The 19,583-nt window shown below is 41.4% G+C and overlaps 1 protein-coding gene across 1 annotated transcript in view; it reads right to left on the bottom strand.

The window, feature by feature from the left end:
* LOC115003906 (utrophin) overlaps nt 1–19,583 on the bottom strand; it is a 123,744-nt gene that overhangs the window by 102,217 nt on the left and 1,944 nt on the right. The window contains 4 exon segments of the mRNA XM_029425846.1: nt 264–341; nt 2,010–2,102; nt 3,338–3,399; nt 19,127–19,293. Of these exon segments, the coding sequence (XP_029281706.1) occupies nt 264–341; nt 2,010–2,102; nt 3,338–3,399; nt 19,127–19,293 (400 nt within the window).

The following is a 19,583-nucleotide window of genomic DNA, read 5'->3' as shown; positions in this document are numbered from 1 at the left end:
CGAGACAATGTACCATAGACAAAGAGTTTATGGGTTTTTACTTCAACAAAAACAGAACAGCAGCTATGGTTACAGTTCATTATAGTTCCCTCTTTCTGACTGCACAATGCTGTGATATGTGGCTAAAATTAAACCCTGCAGACTCTTCGACCTTAATGCACATTAACAACCACTGATGTACGTGATTTGTCTAAAAGCATTCGCCAAACAGCAGCTGATGTGACAATAACACCAAAGAACACCAGAAAATACCAGGTACTCACATTATTTTGATGCAGGACTTGAAGTACTTTGTTGATGTTGTTGAGAGCGTGCACTCTGGTGGAGCCTCTCTCTTTGGTCTGAGGAACAAGAAACCCAACACAAATCAGGTGACGCCATGTTTAGTGTTTAATAGCCAATCATTAGGCTACAGGAAGCTGCAGTTCATAAAACCATAAGAGATACATGGAGTAGTTCCTTGGAAATGGAGTCTATGGCACATTTCTTTACATCATTTACACTGATAGCAGGAAATACAATAGGACAGTGTATAATGTGATGCATTGCAACACCAGGAGAAGGTATGCCATCACTCAGCAGAGTGTTTCTCTCCATACATTCAACACACTCATTAACCTATCAGCAGTGTCCACAGGCCAACTTATGGAAAGAATGGCAGGATGGATAGCTGCCAACTGCAAATCCTTTTAAGTCTTCACATACCTCAACCACTCATTAGCACCCCATTATAGAATTAGTATTCTGATATCAGTGTGTGTGTGTGTGTGTGTGTGTGTGTGCCTGCATGTACTGTATGGGATAAAGAGTTGGCACTTATACGACTGCCGTTGCTAGAAAGCAGAAGGGGTGACAGCGAGGTGACAGTGATAAAAACAAAAGTGATTGTGATGGTTGGTCACCGATGACATACATACAAAGTGATGTAAATGTACCAATTCAGCTTTGTATTTTTTTTAGATGGTGTTTTTTGAGGAAACTGTACAGAAAGTATTATTTTAACTGCCTCATCTCTCTTCGGAGCAGGAGGGAACAGGCAGCCATTCAAAGAGATCACACGCACACGCACACGCACACGCACACACACACACACACGATTTGCTCCGACAGACAAGAGAAGAACATACTACTAGACTGCGACGAAGTAAGACTGTCGATACAGAACTGAATGTAACAACAGATGGATAGCTGAGGTATTTGGACTTGGTTTATTTTTTTCTCTCTTTGGTTTGTGGTATTTGTTTTAATGTTTGCATGGTTGTATTCATAAATGTGCTTGTATGAGTATAAATGTATGGGTGCTTGTGTGTATTTTAACAAACATGTATTTTATCACGTATAGATACATTTAGATTTCTTTTATTAATGTAAATTCTGCTTCTATTCAGTTGTTAACTGTGAGCATGACTGTTAATAAACTCAAACTAATCTACTGTTGAGCAACATCTTTAAAAAAAGAAAAAACACTGAACTGTCTTGCTAAACATTCAGAAAATCCTACAATCTCTACACATCTAGAATTGATAAAAATGTGTGTTGCAAAACATCCGTTCTTAATTTAGCCGTTTCTGTTCAAGCGTCCAAAACAATGTTCACAACGGCTCTAATGTTTAGATTAGATTTATAGTTTGAGTTTCCGTGAGGTAAAGAATGTGCTTGCACTGCCTCAAATGTATGCAGCAGTCACGTTACAGCTACACTAACACTGCATTGCTGTAACTTAATTGCATGCATTGTCAATAAACATTCATAAGCATTTACAGTAAGTGATGTTACCACCCTTGTTTGATAGTGTTTCAAGCAAGTTTCAAATTTTAAGTCAAACTTTGGCAAGCTTGTAGTGATAAAGACAAAGTATTGATAAGATAAACCAATAGCATTGAAGCTAAACAAATCTCAGGGTCAAATGACTCCTTTCTTATTAATGTTTTTGGTTATCATGTGACACAACAGCTTGATTCACACACACACACACACACACACACACACACACACACACACACACTCACCAGTACAGTGCCAGTGAGACCCTCCAGCAGGTCCAGCAGCTTCCTCCCATCCCTCAGGTCAGAGAACATATCCTTGATGGGCGTCTTCCCCGTCTGATTGGAGAAAACAGCACAACTGGTGGGTTTTTGTCTACAATTTGTAGTCTACACACCATTAATGACAGCTGCAGAGTGAGGCTGCAACTCAACTAACACACTCAGATATTTGTATTTCAGAGTTAAGATATTAATTATGAATCAAATAAGTAACCAGCTCAGGAAATGTTGATATTTACAGTGACTGCCAGATTGTCACAGAGAGGAAATGTACATGTTAAAGTGGACTTAAATCCCTTGGGAGACATTTAGACGGCTACTTGTTAACAGGTCCAATTGGCAGTGAATCAGAAAGTGTTATATTAAAGACAAAGAGAATGTTTGACAGGACATAACCGCTGTCATAGCTACAGACATTGAACACTTTGAAACCATCAGAAAGAGAAGAAAGAGTGAAACTGAAAGCACATTAGAGCATCAGAGATTACGATAGCCGTTCTGAGGAGTGCAAATATTTAAACAAGACCAGCTTGCAAAATCAACCAAGCATATTTAACATAAGAAAAACAGGACCACACACGTAAAGCCATTAGCACTCTGAAGGAAACTGTTGAGTGATGTAGAGTAATGGACTATACACATGCATTAAAACTAAATCATGCTTTTAGTACCTGTTCTAAGCATTTGCAATTAGGGTTTGTGCTTCGTTTTATCAAATTATGATGAGATATGGTATAAGTAAGTAGTATTAGTGCACTAATATTTACACCATGATGAGGTAAACAGTTCAGCAGCTTAGGCGTATTCCCCTGCTAGCAGCAAAGCTCTTCAGTGTGGGACAAAATTCTCCAGGGACAGTTTTGTTCATCAGATATACACTCAATATTTTAGGACTGAAATAACCTTCCTTTAATCCCACCACTTCAGTCACTCTTTAAAGTATTTTTATTGCCGAAACATTTGAAATTTTCTAGTTTGTTAAACAGACACAACGCTGGTGTCGTTTTCACCTTGTGCTCCTGGAGACGCCTACTGTAGCAGGAACATCCACAGAGTACTGGGTGTTTATATTTCTGTCTGTGGATAGATTTTGTCACTTTGATAGAGTTGAAACCGTGCAGATCACGACACTTTAAAAGAGATTTACACACACACACACTTTAAGCCCCCACTTTACACCCCTGTCCCGTTTTGGCTTTGCGGCTGGTGTGATCCCACGGCAAGATGGTCTGTAGTTTAAGCAGTGCAGATAAAGTTTGGCATTCACTAGTGTACAATTATTTTCACGTTACCTTGGAGAACTGTGCATTTATCCATTTGGTGAATGTTTTCTTCTGTACTGTGTCATGCTCATCTGTGGAACATAGAGAAGATTGGTTTGTTAGAAAGGTGAACAGGTGTCTCAAAATAGTATGTACAGTCCGTCTTTTAACGACAGCAAAAAACATTGCGAACACTCAAAGACTACCTGTTTTATTTATTAATTGCAGGAACCCACTGGCCAAATACTCTGTCACTGATAAATGAATAAATGCTGAATAAATGCTGGTAAATGGTACTTGTAGCTGGAGGCGTTACGGCTTAAAAGCATCATGATCAATGTGGCTGGAACATCAGAGAATTACAGCAACAAAATGCAGACAAAAAGAGTTGTTTGGATACTGTTTACAAAATGTCAAGAGGTGGGCCGTGTCAGTAAAGCTAACACACCAGGTTGTCCACAAAAAAAGCCTGTGTGCACCTGTGCACACGCCCTTGCCCATTTATAATGTTCCCCTGGACTCTGAATCCAATTGTACAAATATTTCACATTCTCTTCCCGCTTGCCTCCCTCCCTGCTCTTTTTTTTATTCTCACCAACGTGGCTCCCTAATAAGGCCTCATTGTGTGTCAGGCAGAGGGTCAGCTGCTTTGATGTGCTTGGGCGATGGCTGGCTACTGTAATGGATCAGAGGAGCTCATACAAAGACTTGGACTTGACTTTGTCCCACATGTAAATATGGAAAATCTGTTTCCATATGCCCACATAAGGATGACTAATAATCAATGAACAAAAAGATTCTAAACAGCATTTTTGAACAGTTTTAAGAAATGTGTAAAGTAATAACATTATTTTAACATTATATTTTATTATAGACAAACTTAAGAAAATGCACGATCGATAGATCATTGATAGTCCAATCTTTCAGATCAGTATCAGCCCTGATACTCATCTTATTGAGCTGATCACGTAACAAAGCATATTTAATACTTTAATATTTTGATGTGCTAAGCTACTGCTATCACCACTTGGTGCAGGTTCTTCAAAAATAAATGCATTTTAATGTGAATATAGTGGTAGATATGTGTTACAAATACAGTTGCAGCCTTATGTTACATAGGAATATGAACCCAGGGAATTCCTTGCAGCAAGAAATTATTATACAGAATTAGAATTTGGAAAATGGGAGCACTGGTATCTGATTGTATCGGACGCTTCCCTGAGTTTAGGTATTGGAATCAGTACTGGGATAGAAAAAGCTGTTGCAAAACTGTTGCAGCTGTACTTTGGACTCTGGTGACTTGTGATGGGCATTAGTCCTCATTCTATACGCTTAAAAATTGACTGAAAATTATATTTAAAAACATTTTTGTGAAAATAATCACTCAAATAAAACAGGTTTTTGGAGGCCATGGAAAGAATTAATCTTGTACAGTCATGTAATCAACAATTACATGATGCAGAGTGGTGGATCATTAACTCCAGACCAGTACATCCAATCATTGCAGACACATAACGACGCTCCTTAACCAAGTTTAGCACAGTAGGCATTTTCACAACCAAATAAAAAACAACAGCATCAACAAAAGAATTTCACAGAATTGTTCGCCTGAGAGAACGGTTGTTCTTCATCCTCGTGTCAGAGAACCTGCCCCTCGGATACAGATCAGTACTTTAGCCTGCCATGTTCTGCAAGTTTAGATTATGTTTACGTTTCTTTCTTCTCATGAGACCTTCCTGAACTGCAACCTCCTAAATAACCAGTTCATTAAGTTGTCAGTCATTCTCAGAATTGTACACCCGAGGGAGTGGGTCAAAAAATAAATGAATTCACATCTGCTTCTAAGCACCGTGACGGAGGTCCAAGACTGTTCTCTAGGGGTGGAGAGGTGGTGAAAGTGTATGTGTGTATGAACGTTAAACTGCCACCGTCATTCAACTAGCCACTGTGTAAAGCACCATGAACTGAACAAAAGGTCAAAAGGTTATGATCACTAGCCCCAGCAGTCGTCTGCTTTTTTGTTTGGGGTGTGTGGAGTGAGGGTTGTGTGTGTGTGCGTGTGTGTGCACAGCCGCTGGCTGGGTGAGAAGGGGCATAAAAACAAGAATGTACTGCAAAAGGAGGCCAGAGGTGGGGGTGAGAGAGGTGAAGAGGTGAGAGGATGAGAGAAATGGTGGTGGAAGAGAGGTGTTTTTTAGGAACTATGAAGGGTCTACGTATAGAGAGTAGAGCTGCAACTAAAGAATATCTTTTTCATTATCCTTTAATCTGCTGATTATTTTCTCAAGTAATCTTTTAGGTTTATTAAATGTCAGAAAATAGAGAGACATGTCTATTCTAAGAGAAAAGCAGAAAATAATTTCATGAAAAATGCATTTAACAATTAATCGATTATCAAAAAAAGCCATCATTTTTCTGTCGATCGACTAATCGATTATTCAACTACCGGTAATTGTTTCAGCTCTAAGAGAGAGTGTTGTGTGTTATAAAGATTGTAAAGCCCTTTGAGAGATAATTTGTTAATACAAAAAAAGACTTGACTTGACAAGACAGAGTTTCTACATTGTATCTTGACATTCAGTTCTTTGGGAAGACATTAATTTATTGACTAAATTTGGAAACGTTTTAGTTGTCAAATATGTTGGAGGCAGCAAAGTCGTTGTCAAGTATTCTTATTATCTAGCAGCATGGTATATACATGAATATTTATAAATGACTGAAGAATCATCATACATTGTATGTGTGCCATTCACAGTAGTAAATAGGCAAATATAATTTTTATGCCATTTATTGCTCCAGAAATGCCATGAAGGACGGGAGGAGAAGATGACTGGGGCTGAGACAAGTGTGGAGGGATATTTCTGTGGAAAGAGACAACTGGTAGGGTGAGATTTTGAGGTGGGGACAAAAGAAGGAGAGGCTGGTTTCCTAAACTGGTATACACTTACACTGTGTCCTCTTTTCTGTGCTATTGTCTTTAAAAGTGATTTGAACCGTAACACTGTAAAAAGGCTCTCCTGAGAGTATGTTGACCTATTTTTCCACATAAATCTGAGGCAGCAACAATAAAACCTGAAGGATTCTTTCTCAAGAAGCGAAGGAGACAAAAGGGTGATGGCTGAAGGAGGTGATGAATGAAGAAGATGATGGAGAAAAGGGTACAGGAGACAAAGACGAGGTCTCGGCAAAAACAAAACGACAGCATGATTGACAGAGGGTGGGTGACATAACAGGGGGCCTAATAACTGATGGCATCAATCACAACTTACAGGGGGAATGGTTAAACATGTCCCGACAGACAAGGCGAGAGGAAGAACGGAAGACAAAACAACAAAAAACAAGGAGAGAAGGCCAAAAGATAAAGAGAGGCAGCCAGAGGAAGAGAAAAATACTCGCACGGAGCAGGACGGGTACAGTACAGGCATGCTTTCAACACTAGATCAATTTTCCTTTTATAAGAAGTTCCATGTGGAGGCCTCCTGTCCTTACAGCCTTACTGGCACCCTGTGGAGGGCCTCTGAGGCCCCTGAGGAGGAGAGGGTCCCTGTGGGCTCAGGTCTCCTGAGCGCTCCACCTTACCACCACCTTGGCAGGACAATACACTCGATTCATACACGCTGCGCCTCCTCAATCTGTCTGCTGCTCCTACCCACCACAGCACAGGAATGTCTTACTGCTGGAATGATCAAAGCAACGACAGGGCTTTGTGTGTGTGTGTGTGTGTGTGTGTGTGTGTGTGTGTGTGTGTGTGTGTGTGTGTGTGTGTGTGTGTGTGTGTGTGTGTGTGTGTACACCATTACATACGTCCACTCATGTCACTTTGACTACCACTATTTACATCTGCACACACAAGTACTTCAGGCGAGGATGTTATACATACCACTATACCACTTACATGCTGACATGTATATGATAGGGGGGAAACATTACAGTGAACAAAATGTATTTATGTCTATGTGGCTGGCAAGTAAGTGCTTTTCCCTGAGATCTGACCTGAAGCACTTTAAGCTTCAAGCTGTTGGGGTAAGGGTGTCCAGCATTACACAAACAAAATGAATTTAGTGTACAGTACCTGCAAGTAAAGGTCTAACTACTCCAATTACTTATGCTGGGGCCATGAAATACCCATTTTTAGGGTCGGTCTCAATCCTAAAACTACAATAGATTAAGTTTTTATGCAGCCTTTCGATGAGTTAAAATGCCAAAGAGAGGCTGACCATTTAGCTTCCTTGTGTCAGGTATGCACGAAAAACAACGGGGGAAAAAAACAACGTTTCCTACAACGCTGTACAATAAGTATTGTCGAGTCCCTTTGTGATCCTTTGCTATATAAAAGTATTCTGCTGTGTACAGCTCACACAGGATGCAACTCCTGGCTGTTTAACTTACAATTAAAATCCACTGCTGCTGCTAACTGAATCGTGTCAACATACCATCTTGGCCTGGTGTATAATAAAACCAAAACAATGTGGTGTTATAATTACAATAATAATTATATAATTACTGAGGATATTATATATATAATTATTTATTTTCCTGGCCCAATTCAAGACAACTGGCAACAGTCTAGTAAAGCTTTAAATGGAAACCAGTCCTAATGAGTCATATTATATAGATATCCTACCAGCCCAGCGAGTGGAAATGAACAAACGGTCTACAGTGAATCAAGAAAGTCACAGGAACATTTGTTTGCAGAACAAATGGTCAACGCCTGTCAAATAATTAGTCATCATATTTCACATAACTGAGCCGAACACACACTGACACACACATTAGTGTAAGCAGACTCGTGTAGAGTGAATGTGCTGAGAAACAAATGTTTCTCTTCCTCAACAGCCAAACAGGAAGTAGTGATTACATCAGGGGGAGTAATCCCACTGGTGTCCTCTCACAGTTCACCGAGCACACACATGCTCTAAATATATTGTTATGTACACACACATGCACGCTCTCACCACAACAGTTATTGTGCAGGGTTCCCTTCAAAACAAGAAGAAATAACTCACTCCTGTTTGCTGCACTTTCAAAAAGATGAATGAATGAAAAAACAGCCACGGCAGTACTTTCTGCAAAACCAAAACAAGGAAGCAGATACAAGTTTATTTTTCTGTGATAGGATCTTGATCTATTGAATTGCCTGGCAGCACCCATTTCCTTGACCCAGTGTTGACCAAGATAAGAAGTTTGAAGAAAAAAAAAAGACCCGCAAGCAAACCTCAGAACATGACATAACAGGCACACATGTTCCTCAAAGTAGCCAGCTGGGAACACACAGCGGACACATAAAGTACACAGCTCCAGTCTATTAGTATATCCCTTCTTCTCACAGGTGGAGAGAGCCTGTGACCACACAGCAGGGAAACGGGGGAACTGGTGGGAGGCACTGAGGTGAAAATCAAACAAACCATCAGGGTTTCCACGGCAGCATCACACAGTAAACATGAGAGCTCAGAGCTTAGACAAATAGAGATATTCACAAAGTTAAGCTGCACCAGTGAGCAGCAAAGTTATACTTAACAGCTAAAACTTCTAGATGTTCCCAATAATTGTTTTGTTAAAGATGTAAAATGCATGCAAGTGAATGGCCTTCCACTCCATGTCCGGCAGTGGCTCAGTCAGTAGGGGCTTGGACTGTGAGCCGTAGGGTTGCTGGTTCATGTCACCGACCCGACCTAAAACAAATGGAGTATGACTGCTACTTAGAGAGGTCCCAGTTCACCTCCTGCCCTGCCGTGGTGCCCTTGAGCAAGGCACCGGACATCCCCCTTCCCCATTGCTCCCTGGGCCCTGCACATTAGCTGCCCACTGCTCCTAGTAGTAGACTCCTGGTACTAGGATGGGTTAAAAGCAGAGAACACATTTCACTGTGTGTGCTGCGTGCTCTGCGTGTGTGACCATTAAAAAGAGTTTTTCATCCCTCCCATTCTGTTCAGCCCAGGTATCAGCTCTAAGAAAAGTTGAATGTGTGGGGTGTGTGTTTAAAAGCTGTCACGGTTTTCCAAGTCACTGCACCAAAAATAAACCTTTTTGTACATACTTTACTTGAGTCAGTGGTGTTGAAAAATGAAGGAAGGCTTATTATGTCTTGGCTATGGAACAACTGTTAAGCAGAGATTGCACTCGGAAAGAAAACGTTTCCCATGGTGAACTTCACCTTGATGGGAGTTTGGAATGAAGCTCAGCTGTTGGCTGTGACACAGGACACACACACACTGTCCAACAACAATCACACTGTTAGCCTTCAAGTCTACAAACCATTGTCCATCACCGAACTTAAAAGCCCCAAGTCCTCCTTTCCTCCTCAACATAAAACTAAATCCTATTATCAGTTTGATGGCAGAGATGTGTTTTATTTTGACTATGTAGGCTGACAGGAATGCATAGTATTCCTATAATTTCCCCATGCATTCCTCCCTCCTCCCTTCAGTGGTCACTTGTCTAAGCTTGTCTCAGCCAGCACAGCATTGTTGACACTCTTCTCTCGACAAGATCTGGGATTTTATTTTATTTTTTAAAAAGGAAAACATTTTGAACGTCCAGAAAGATTAGACCATATCCCCACTTAGCAGCCAGAAAAACACCTCTGTGGTGTGCCTAGGTGCGTGCATTGGTGTAATTACGGGTGAACAAGAATGGTGAGGAAGTGAGGGGTACTGGAGTTTAGTAAAAATCAGAGCAGGCTGACACGCTGTGAGCAGGAAGCCAAGTCAGAGATATAACAAGCAGCTTGTAACATGAATGTGGAATAAGCAAAGAGAGGGGAAGACAAAAGTATAGTGTTCAAAAAGCATATGTACCATTAAGTCAGCTTCTTTAAGAACATACTGAGAATTATTTGTGGTAAACCTTGTAGCATCTTTAGTGCGTTTACTGAAGAGCAGGAGCAAGTACATATGAAATAACAATCCACTTGGAAAACTAATATATTGCTTTCATAGCATGATCTAACTGGTTCAAAGCTTGCATAAACCTTAAATCAGATTTCCGGAAAGCATTAAATTTATACAGAATTTGTCCCCATGTCTGCAGTCCGAGTCTACCACACAAAACTGCACCACCTGTAGCCACCAAGCCATGTGTCACACACCTGTCAAAAGTTCCTACCTCTGAGTTTGAGCCCATACTCTGCCATATTTTACCGTATGCCGCCACAATGCTGAACCGAAAAAGTAGCAAAAACAAAAAACAAAAAAGGTAGGAAGAGATATTCCAAGAGTATCAGCACAAAACAGAGTTTGACATTCCTGCCTCCCTCTCCTCCTCCTCCTCTGCTTCTGTCGTTCCTTGACCAGCGAGGGAGGAATAGATTAGAAGAATGCTGCAGCAAAGAGAGAGGGGAGGGAAAGAGGGACACTGCCAATGAAATGAAAACAGATTGGGGGCAGAGCCGAACAGGACAGGGCAAGCCTAGTGTGGGGAGTCATAATGCATCGTGGGATAGGGGATGAACACAGGTAAACACAGAAACACTGTTCGGCATCATCCCTGCGTGCAATAGGGCAAGAGTGCATGTGCCGTGACAAGATGGGAAAAAGAGACAAAGACGATATCACCCAGAGATCACCGCACAAACACAGACACAACACAGGACTGTTGTAGAGACGATGTGGTGGAGCAGAGGCATTAACTTTCTGATCTGAACACACGGCCACCATCATCAGATCCTATCCCACATTTATTACGGTTATCCTTACATGGAGACGTTTCACCACCAACGCTGTCGCAAGCAACACAACACACAGGAGACTGAGTGTGAGCAATCTCAAATATGGGGTCATACAATAACTGTAGGGATTTTATAAGTCTGTCAAAGAAAGAGAGATGAACTCAACAATGTGGAGAGATTCACCAAGTAGTTGTTTTGGGTGTGTGTAGTTCAACGATATAGGAAAAGGCCTGTACTTTGACAAAAAGAAAATCTAGAAAAAAGGAGCAGATGCAAAACAGGGGCAATCTATTTAAAATACAAACATGATGCAGTATGAGAAAATGTGAAATAAGACCATAATCCTATGACCAAACCGTTCACCTTTATTTCACTTTCACACACCTTTATGCATCTAAAAAGAATCTTCTAGTTTAGGACAAGCCTTCTATAAGTGAGATCATCATTCCACACACACACACACACACACACACACACACACACACACACACACACACACACACACACCACACACACACACACACCACACACACACACACACACACACACACAACCAGAGCATCATTGGGAAGTTCAGTTTGGTTCAACAGACCGTTTAACTCGTAAGTCTCTGATCACCTTTTAAGTTTCGTGAAAAAACAGCTTAGTTTCCTGTAATGCTTCCTTGAATTCATTGTCCTCCACAGATGGACAGTACTACAGATGTGCTTATCCACTTACCTAGATCAAGACTACTTTCAGGCTTTCCTTTCCTCCTGAAAAGGTTACGCTTTTTCCACGACATCCACTTACTTAAATTCATGACGAAAAGAAAGTCTTTTCGCACAGAACAAAGAGAGGGCAAGAAAGAAAGAAAGAAAGAAAGAAAGAAAAACAAATCCGGAACAGGAAGACAAGAAGGTGGTGGTGAGCGAGAGAGACAGAGAGAAAAGAGAAAGAGGAAGTAGAGGTGTGAGAGAACTTATCGAGTACCCTGGGTTTGTTTATTTCGGGTGCTGGGCCAGGCTGTCAGATGTGACATCACACACACATGCTCACACACTAAACAGGAGGTTGAAAAAAGTGAGTGACAAGAGCAGTGTGTCAAATAAAAGTGACAGGTGACGTGGAGGTTTGTGTGTGCCATATGTATTGTTGTAAGTGGCAGCTGATTCTCCCCTGAAAATACAAAGTACTGACGCAACAACATTTCTCATTCTCCCAACTGGCAGGAAGTGACAGCAGATGAACACGATCTAGAGTGACCTAACCCCTAAAACATACCCTGGGCCACAGCAGCCACTTCCTTTGCGAATGTTTATATGAAAGTGAAACCTTTGACAATAAAACAAAATGACTCAAAATAAATTCAAGACACGCAGTCAAAACATGGCTGCTGACATTTAATGCAGGTCTGTGAGCCAGCGTAGTGGAACAGGCCCGAGTCCATTTGCTCATTGACATATTTAGTCAATGAGGGGCAACTGAACAAACAACTCTATTCCCACAGAGAGGGGGAAATAGAGATGGGAGCGAGAGTAGAGAGGAAGGCGGGAGGGAAACAGTTAGAGAAAGTTCATTTTCCTGTGGTTGTTTTCTCCTTTTCCTTTCCTTCACAAAGAGGAAGTAAAGGAGGAATACCAGCCAGGACCCCCCGTGACCAACTTCCAGAGTCTGATTGTATTAAATCCACTTCCTTCCCTAGAGACTTGCAGCAGCTGGTCTGGGAGTCACAACTCAGAGGAATGACTTGGGTTGGGCGAGGCTAACCTTGGCTGTGACTGAAGGAATCAGAGACCAAAAGGGACTTTCCACTGGGCTGCATCAGTCATGAAGCCAGAGACAGACGTCCCCCCTCCGTCATTCCATCCTTGCACACAACCCCGAGACCATCAGTCATCGAGCTGCTTCAATGAAGCCGTGCGCGTGCATATTCAGTGGCATAAACATGTCTGTGCCTCTCGAAACACATGCGGTTCGTTTGTTCATGGTAGTACTTCATATCAAAATCCCTCATCAGACTAATGGTTGGAAAACATGAATGAAAGCTTTTATTTTCACGTCTCACCTCAAACATTGATCGCGTTAACATGACATTCAGAGCTGCTCGTGTACTGGATGTTTGCTATTTGAACTTGAGTTATTAATAAGACACACTGTATTTCTGTTGATAGATAAAAATCATATAACTAATCCTTGTGTCACACAGCCTAAAAGATTAAGTAGGTCAAACTACAAGGTTCTGAGTGCTGAATGAAAAAACCCTGACTGTGTATCCTCCTCTGGCTGACCACCAAAGCCTCCTCTCACACAAGCTCAAGAAACTACACAAGATTTAGTCTACATAAAAGAAGGAATCATTTACATGCTCATACGTTCTAGTGTCACTCTGTGATGTTCAATGTATTAGTTGTGCGCTCTTTCTTTCAGCCTACCGTCCCCGATTGTCAAATTTCTGTATGTGATCCCCACCAGTCACGAAACAGCAAGAGTCACAAACCCCTTTACTGAGACTTCATGTTTTATTGCAACAACCCATTATGGCCTTCTGGGACTACTTTTGGAGAAGAATTTGGTATTTCCACTTGCTTTACAAAAGGATTTATCCATTAATGTAGACCATGATTTTGGCTTCCAACAGTGTGCTCTGATTGTTTAAATGTCAACGTGTAATAAAAATATTTTGTCAATATTCATCAAAAATAATCGTGATTATCTTTTTGGCCATAATCTAAATCGAGCAGCTTTAATGATAAATGTCTCTATGATTATTATCTCAACACACAGCAGTTACCATGACCATGAAATGCAGGATGTTTTAGGGTGAATTTCTCCTTTAAAAAGACGTTTTCAGAAGTGGCTGTGTGTCTTCTCACAGACACACACACACACACACACACACGAACACACACATACAGAGCAGTTGAGTCAGTGGCCCGACCAATATCCAAGAGAAAGAAATGGAAAATGTAAATCTCCCACAATGCCACAGGCCTCCACCCTTGAAAAAGTAGATTCCCATGTCTAAATCCTTAAAATCTCTTTGTAGAGGTGCATTACATGTAGAGTAGCCACCATGTCCTTGGCTGACCTGAGACCCTTTTCTATGTCTCTCCCAGTCTGCCCTGTCTATCTCTACCGACCACTCCATGCAACATTGGAAAAACACAAAAACAAGAGTTGTGATGGATTGCTAATATTCCCTAATAACACAACTTTTAACATATTTTAAAACGGCTTTAAAATGTTTGCACTATGATGTTTTAACCCCATAAGTGCTAGTAAAAGTAAGACAAACTTGTTAACAACCAAAGAAAGAAAAAAAGGCATTTGATTCAATCTCTTCAAGCTATTTACTCCGTAGTGAAATACCACTGTAGCTTTCAAGGGTTAATCTAAACTCTCCCGAGGCCTCAGCCTGTTTTTTTGTTTTGGTAAATCCTGTCATGCGAGGGGTCAGAAGGTAGATTGGGCAACATGGCTTTTCAGCCCTAATGAGGTAGGAAAAAGGGGGCAGAGAGGGGGATTCAAAACTCAAAGGGCTTGCTTAGAAAAAGGAGAGGCAAGAGGAGACCGGTTCGTATGTGTTTAACAACCACAAGAACATTCAACACTGATCATTTTCTTGCCATTTGCAGCCTTCTCTAGAAGAGTTTTAAAAGTCATCTGGGCTGGGCGGGGTGTCTAAATGCTCCTGGGCGCACACGCACACACACACACACACACACACACACACACACACACAAAATCACATGGACCAAAGAGGCAGAGTCCCACAGACAACCGCACCCAGGGGAGATGTTTTGGCCAGTGCTTCAATTCCCAAATTTCCAGCCAGGATTTTGCAAAGCTTGTTTCCTCCCACTTCCCAAGCAGTCCAGCTACAAGCACGGAGACCAACACAAACACACACTTTTCTCTATATATATTGCTGTGAAGACACATCCAGCTGCATTCCCTGTGGACACTTTGCTTCCTCGAAGTCAAAAGACGCTCATGAGAACTCTCGCTGACCATAGACCCATAAAAGAAACTAAAGCTCAAACACCAGAGGCAATGAAAAAAACAAATTCCGTTTGTGACATCCCAGAACGAGGGGGCGGCCACAGTGAAAGCTCCTTTGTTTTGATTCCATGCTACCCACACATGCAGATACACACCCATTATTACACATTACTCACTGACAGTTAGAAAAAGTTTTTACTGTCATAGCTAGGTGGCGAATAGCACTCCAGATAACTTTAATGTTTCCAATTCTTTCTGAGTAATCCAATCTCTTTCCAAATATGCACTCACACACCAGCTGAAACTTTTCAAAGGAGTCGGTGCACCCTAAGGAACCATGATGTATATCTGAGCTAGTATGGTGACAAAAGTTCATAGAAATGTTGTTACCACACCCTCCACACCCTCCGTTTCTTGTTCTCTTGTAAGATACAACAATATGTCATTTAATTATACAGCATGTCAAACTCTAAGAACAATGTTTTAAGTAGATGATGCTCTGTATTAACCGGATGTGCCAGTTGATTTGTTACACAGAACCATCTCAGAAGCCGTCAATGGAAACGGTTTGGAAAAAGTGTCACAAACGCATTACATCAAGCCTGACAGGATGGGTTTCCACGTGATCTCCAGATATTGCAAGAATCCAGCTGCCGTGCAAAGTAACCTCTGAATAGTTCAACAGGTAGAATTGAGAAAGTGAAGCGTTACAATTCAACAAAAAGGCCACCAGGTTCAAAGCTGTACACTCAAGGAGCTACAAGGCACCCACCAAATCTAATGTTGCACAGATACACACTGGATAACAGGAGAGAGTAAAGATAGAGGCAAAGAAAAGTTATAGAACAACTGAGAAGAACTTGACCAGGTCAAGTAGTCAGAGCTGTACGAGTGTGGTTTTGAGAAGGCTCTTCCACGGCAGAGTTCTCAGGTGACAAATAAACAGAGAGGAAATCATGTCAGGTGAGTGTCCATTACTGTGTAATGGTTGTTAAACAACAGCCCCTAACCCTGTGGATGATATTTGACCTTTCACGTTTGTCTGCACTCTGGAATGGACAGGGGGAGGGGAAGTGCTCAGGCAGGACAGGTAGATAGGGCTTCAGGGTGTTATAGGTAATCCAAGCAGGACTCCAAAAAACACTCCTTAACATCTGTTTCAGGCTTTTCAGAAAATGCTGTTCCATGAGGCAAACAACACACATCTGGTTCTCAGAGTTCAGCTTTTTAGGTCAAGTTAAGGGCTACAGGTGATTATTACATCATTACAGGTTGTATTTGTAATAATGCAGTATTTCTTTAGATCCATCGTTTAAGATTTTAGTTTATTAAATGCAAGACAAAAGCACTCACAAGTTCCAAAAGATTAAGGTGACAACTTCCAGACGCTCGTTTAAAGCAAAAACTCAGTTGAGAAGCAGAATATTTTATTCCATAAATGACTCAAACTGTTATTTTGAATACATTTGTTGTCAAATAATTTTCTGTCCATGGACAAATTCTTTCAACACTAGACAATCTTGTTAAAAAATACTGAAATGCTACATCCCACCAACCTGGATTAGAAGCAAGGATTTAAGCATTTAAGGATTATTTGACCAAGAGTGTCATGCTTGTAGGACAGGTAAATGTTGGCCGTATGTTTTAATGCTCAAACCTGTCAATCTTTCCCCGATGCACTACTTTCTCCAGCTTCACACGGTTCTACCCTGCACATTTTTCTCACTCTCTCTCTCCCTGGGTCCATTGTGAGCTTGCATAACAACTTGACACGCTGGAAAACATGAACCACCCTCCACGCCCCTCGAGAGGCATGAGTGTGCATATGTCTGTGAACGAGACTGACTAGTCTAGCTGTCTGACCTCCATCATAGGAGGTAGAGCGACAACACACACCAATGCCTCACCGCACATTGTAGTGGTGATCTCTCTGCAGTACTAGTTTACACATGGAACACACGGCAGCTGAAATAACGAGAAAGAACCTTGAAATAACAGAACGTGATGATGCTTTTTTCAAAAGGCTGGTCTCAGCTGTGAAAACATCCTTCCACCTGCCCAACTGAACACACACACACACACACACACACACGTCTACACCTGCTTGTCAGTCACCTTTCAAAGCCCATGTTTCAGCCCCATGTAAGCTCCAGATCTCTCTCTTTCTCACCATCTATCTTCCCGTCTCAATTTCTGACACCACAGCTTACAAACCCAGGTTTGTTCAGCTGTCACAGAATCAATTTTAAGCAGCAGCCTCTATAGTTCAGGGTGGAGCATTGCATATTTCCTGGTGAAAAATACAAGTTTTTGAAACTTTCTCATTGTCAAGTGTGCAGATGTTTCCCCTGGTTCGACCTGGTTTCGCAGAGTTCACATATCAACTAGCAATATAAGAGAGAACACCTCATTTCAGCCATATTTCTGTAAGACTAGCGACTGCACACACGCCAGAAAGGTCCGACCACAAAGTGAGGGTAAGAAATAATTGGGCCAAGGCCTCGATACAAGTGTGCCGTGCAATTTTCTAGTGTGCAGCTAAGCTACGTGCTAAATGTCCCCCTCTTTGCCATAAAAGAAAGCATTACTTTTGGAGTTGCTAGGGAAACATGAATCTTTGTAATAAAAGCATTGTGGTCTGGACACGAGCGCTGTAAATTACAAACTCCATCGGCACGGTGGAATTCTCCGCACGCAATGTGCCAGCCTTCTGAGGCTGGACGGGTGTGGAAAGCTGGCAAATGGACTGAACAGGACGGATAAATCTACTCACTTTTCTTATTATTACTTTTTCTATTTCGCAGTTTATAGTAGAGAGAGAGAGAAGAACAGCAAGGATGGAGAGTTGGCAGAGATTAGAGATGTCAACTAAAGCACATACCATCACTTTTTGATGCCAAAATAAGCATTTATATGATGAATTCTGGGTGCACATTACAGTTAACTTGAAAAAGAGCCAATGGAAGTTACGTGCGTTACACATACCAACGATTGTCTGCGATAAGTTGATTGCCACTAAAATTAAGTTCACATAGTTTTTGTTAAAGGATAACAGTCTCCATATGGCAGTGTTGCAGACTTAGCTCTGGTCTTTTTCCTGTTAACTACGGACTTCACATCCTGACTGCTGGAGTTTGCGCATCCTAATAATTTACCATGACGACAAAAGGTGACAAATGTGAACATAGTACCATAAGTGAGCTTGCTTTCTTCTTGTAATGTAATACAGGGGCAAGACTAAAGATGTGGGCTGGGTACCACTTTTGTGTATGACACCATGGAATAATTCACTATTTTAAAAAGATCCTCATTATTGTCATTATCACACACTTACCACATTATCTAACAAACTCACTTTACCTAGAACTTTAAATATGAAATAGTTCATACCTATTCATATATTCATTTGATAAATACGTAGTGTGAAGTACACCTTTGTGAGATTTATGTCCTGTGCGTTAAGAAGACGAGTGCAAAATGATGACGTTCCATCTCTCCCTAAGGCACTTATCACCACACCAACATATGTTTAAGCAAATGTACAGAAGATGAACAAAGTCACTTAAAAGATAAATCCTATTCCAAAAGCAAACAAGAAATTCTGTGGCGTCTGGAAAAGATTAACCTATGGAATGATCCACAGAGAAGGGGATCGCAGGGTGCGGCTCTTTAAACCCATCCCTGCATTCTCGTCTTCCCTTTTCTTCGCTGCCATTGGTCAACTTGCTTGTTTCATTACTCTTTTTTTTTCTGGCAAACATGTTACAATCAACCATCTCCTGTTCTCTTTGTGCCTTTGTTGCTTTAATTTGCCTCTCTGTCTCTTTTCCCTTGCCTCCATGGGAACTGAGGTTAACCATGCACAACAGGATTTCTGGCTCGGTCAGTGTTTCCTTTCAGTGACTACTTTTATGCACGTACAACAAAATGTTATAAGACAACCAGTAATTTTGCTAAATGATCGGACAGCATTAGGTCATGCTTACACACACACACACACACACACACACACACACACACACACACACACACACACACACACACACACACACACACACACACACACACACACACACACACACACACACACACACACACACAGTAAGCAGTGTGTCCTGTATGGAGCATCAAACATTAAACGTAGCCTCAAGAGAATCTCAAAAACATACCAGATCTCCACTTGATGATGTCGTTGAACTCTTCGTTGGCTCCGCCCTCTGCGTTGTCACCGTGTGATGCCATGTTATCCAATAAATTCAACGCTTTATCAGTTGAAATTGTGTGAAACAGTTCCAGCCCACTTGAGACATACAGCGCAACAGCCCTCTGTCTGCACCTGTAAGTAAGAAGAAAAACGTAAGCTCCTTTCGGCTTTAATGTGTCTTTAAGTAGTGGAAATACTCAAAAGGAGGTCTTAAGAGTGGAAGCGTCACATGCATTGGAGCTACACACACAAAAACAGTCAAACATGGTCACACTTCATGAGGAACACCGTGGGTCATTAAAACACTAACGGCTGCTTGAGACTTCTCCTTCATGTCCGCTAAACAATGCCGGGGAGGAAACAAGCTGTCTTGGCTTTAGGCTGACAATCTGCGGGGTTGATTTATGTCTAAAACGACTCAT

Source organism: Cottoperca gobio, chromosome 24 (genome assembly GCF_900634415.1).
Source record: "Cottoperca gobio chromosome 24, fCotGob3.1, whole genome shotgun sequence".
Lineage (NCBI taxonomy): Eukaryota > Metazoa > Chordata > Actinopteri > Perciformes > Bovichtidae > Cottoperca > Cottoperca gobio.
The sequence above is the reverse complement of the archived record's forward strand: the minus strand, read 5'-3'. Positions and strand labels throughout refer to the sequence as shown.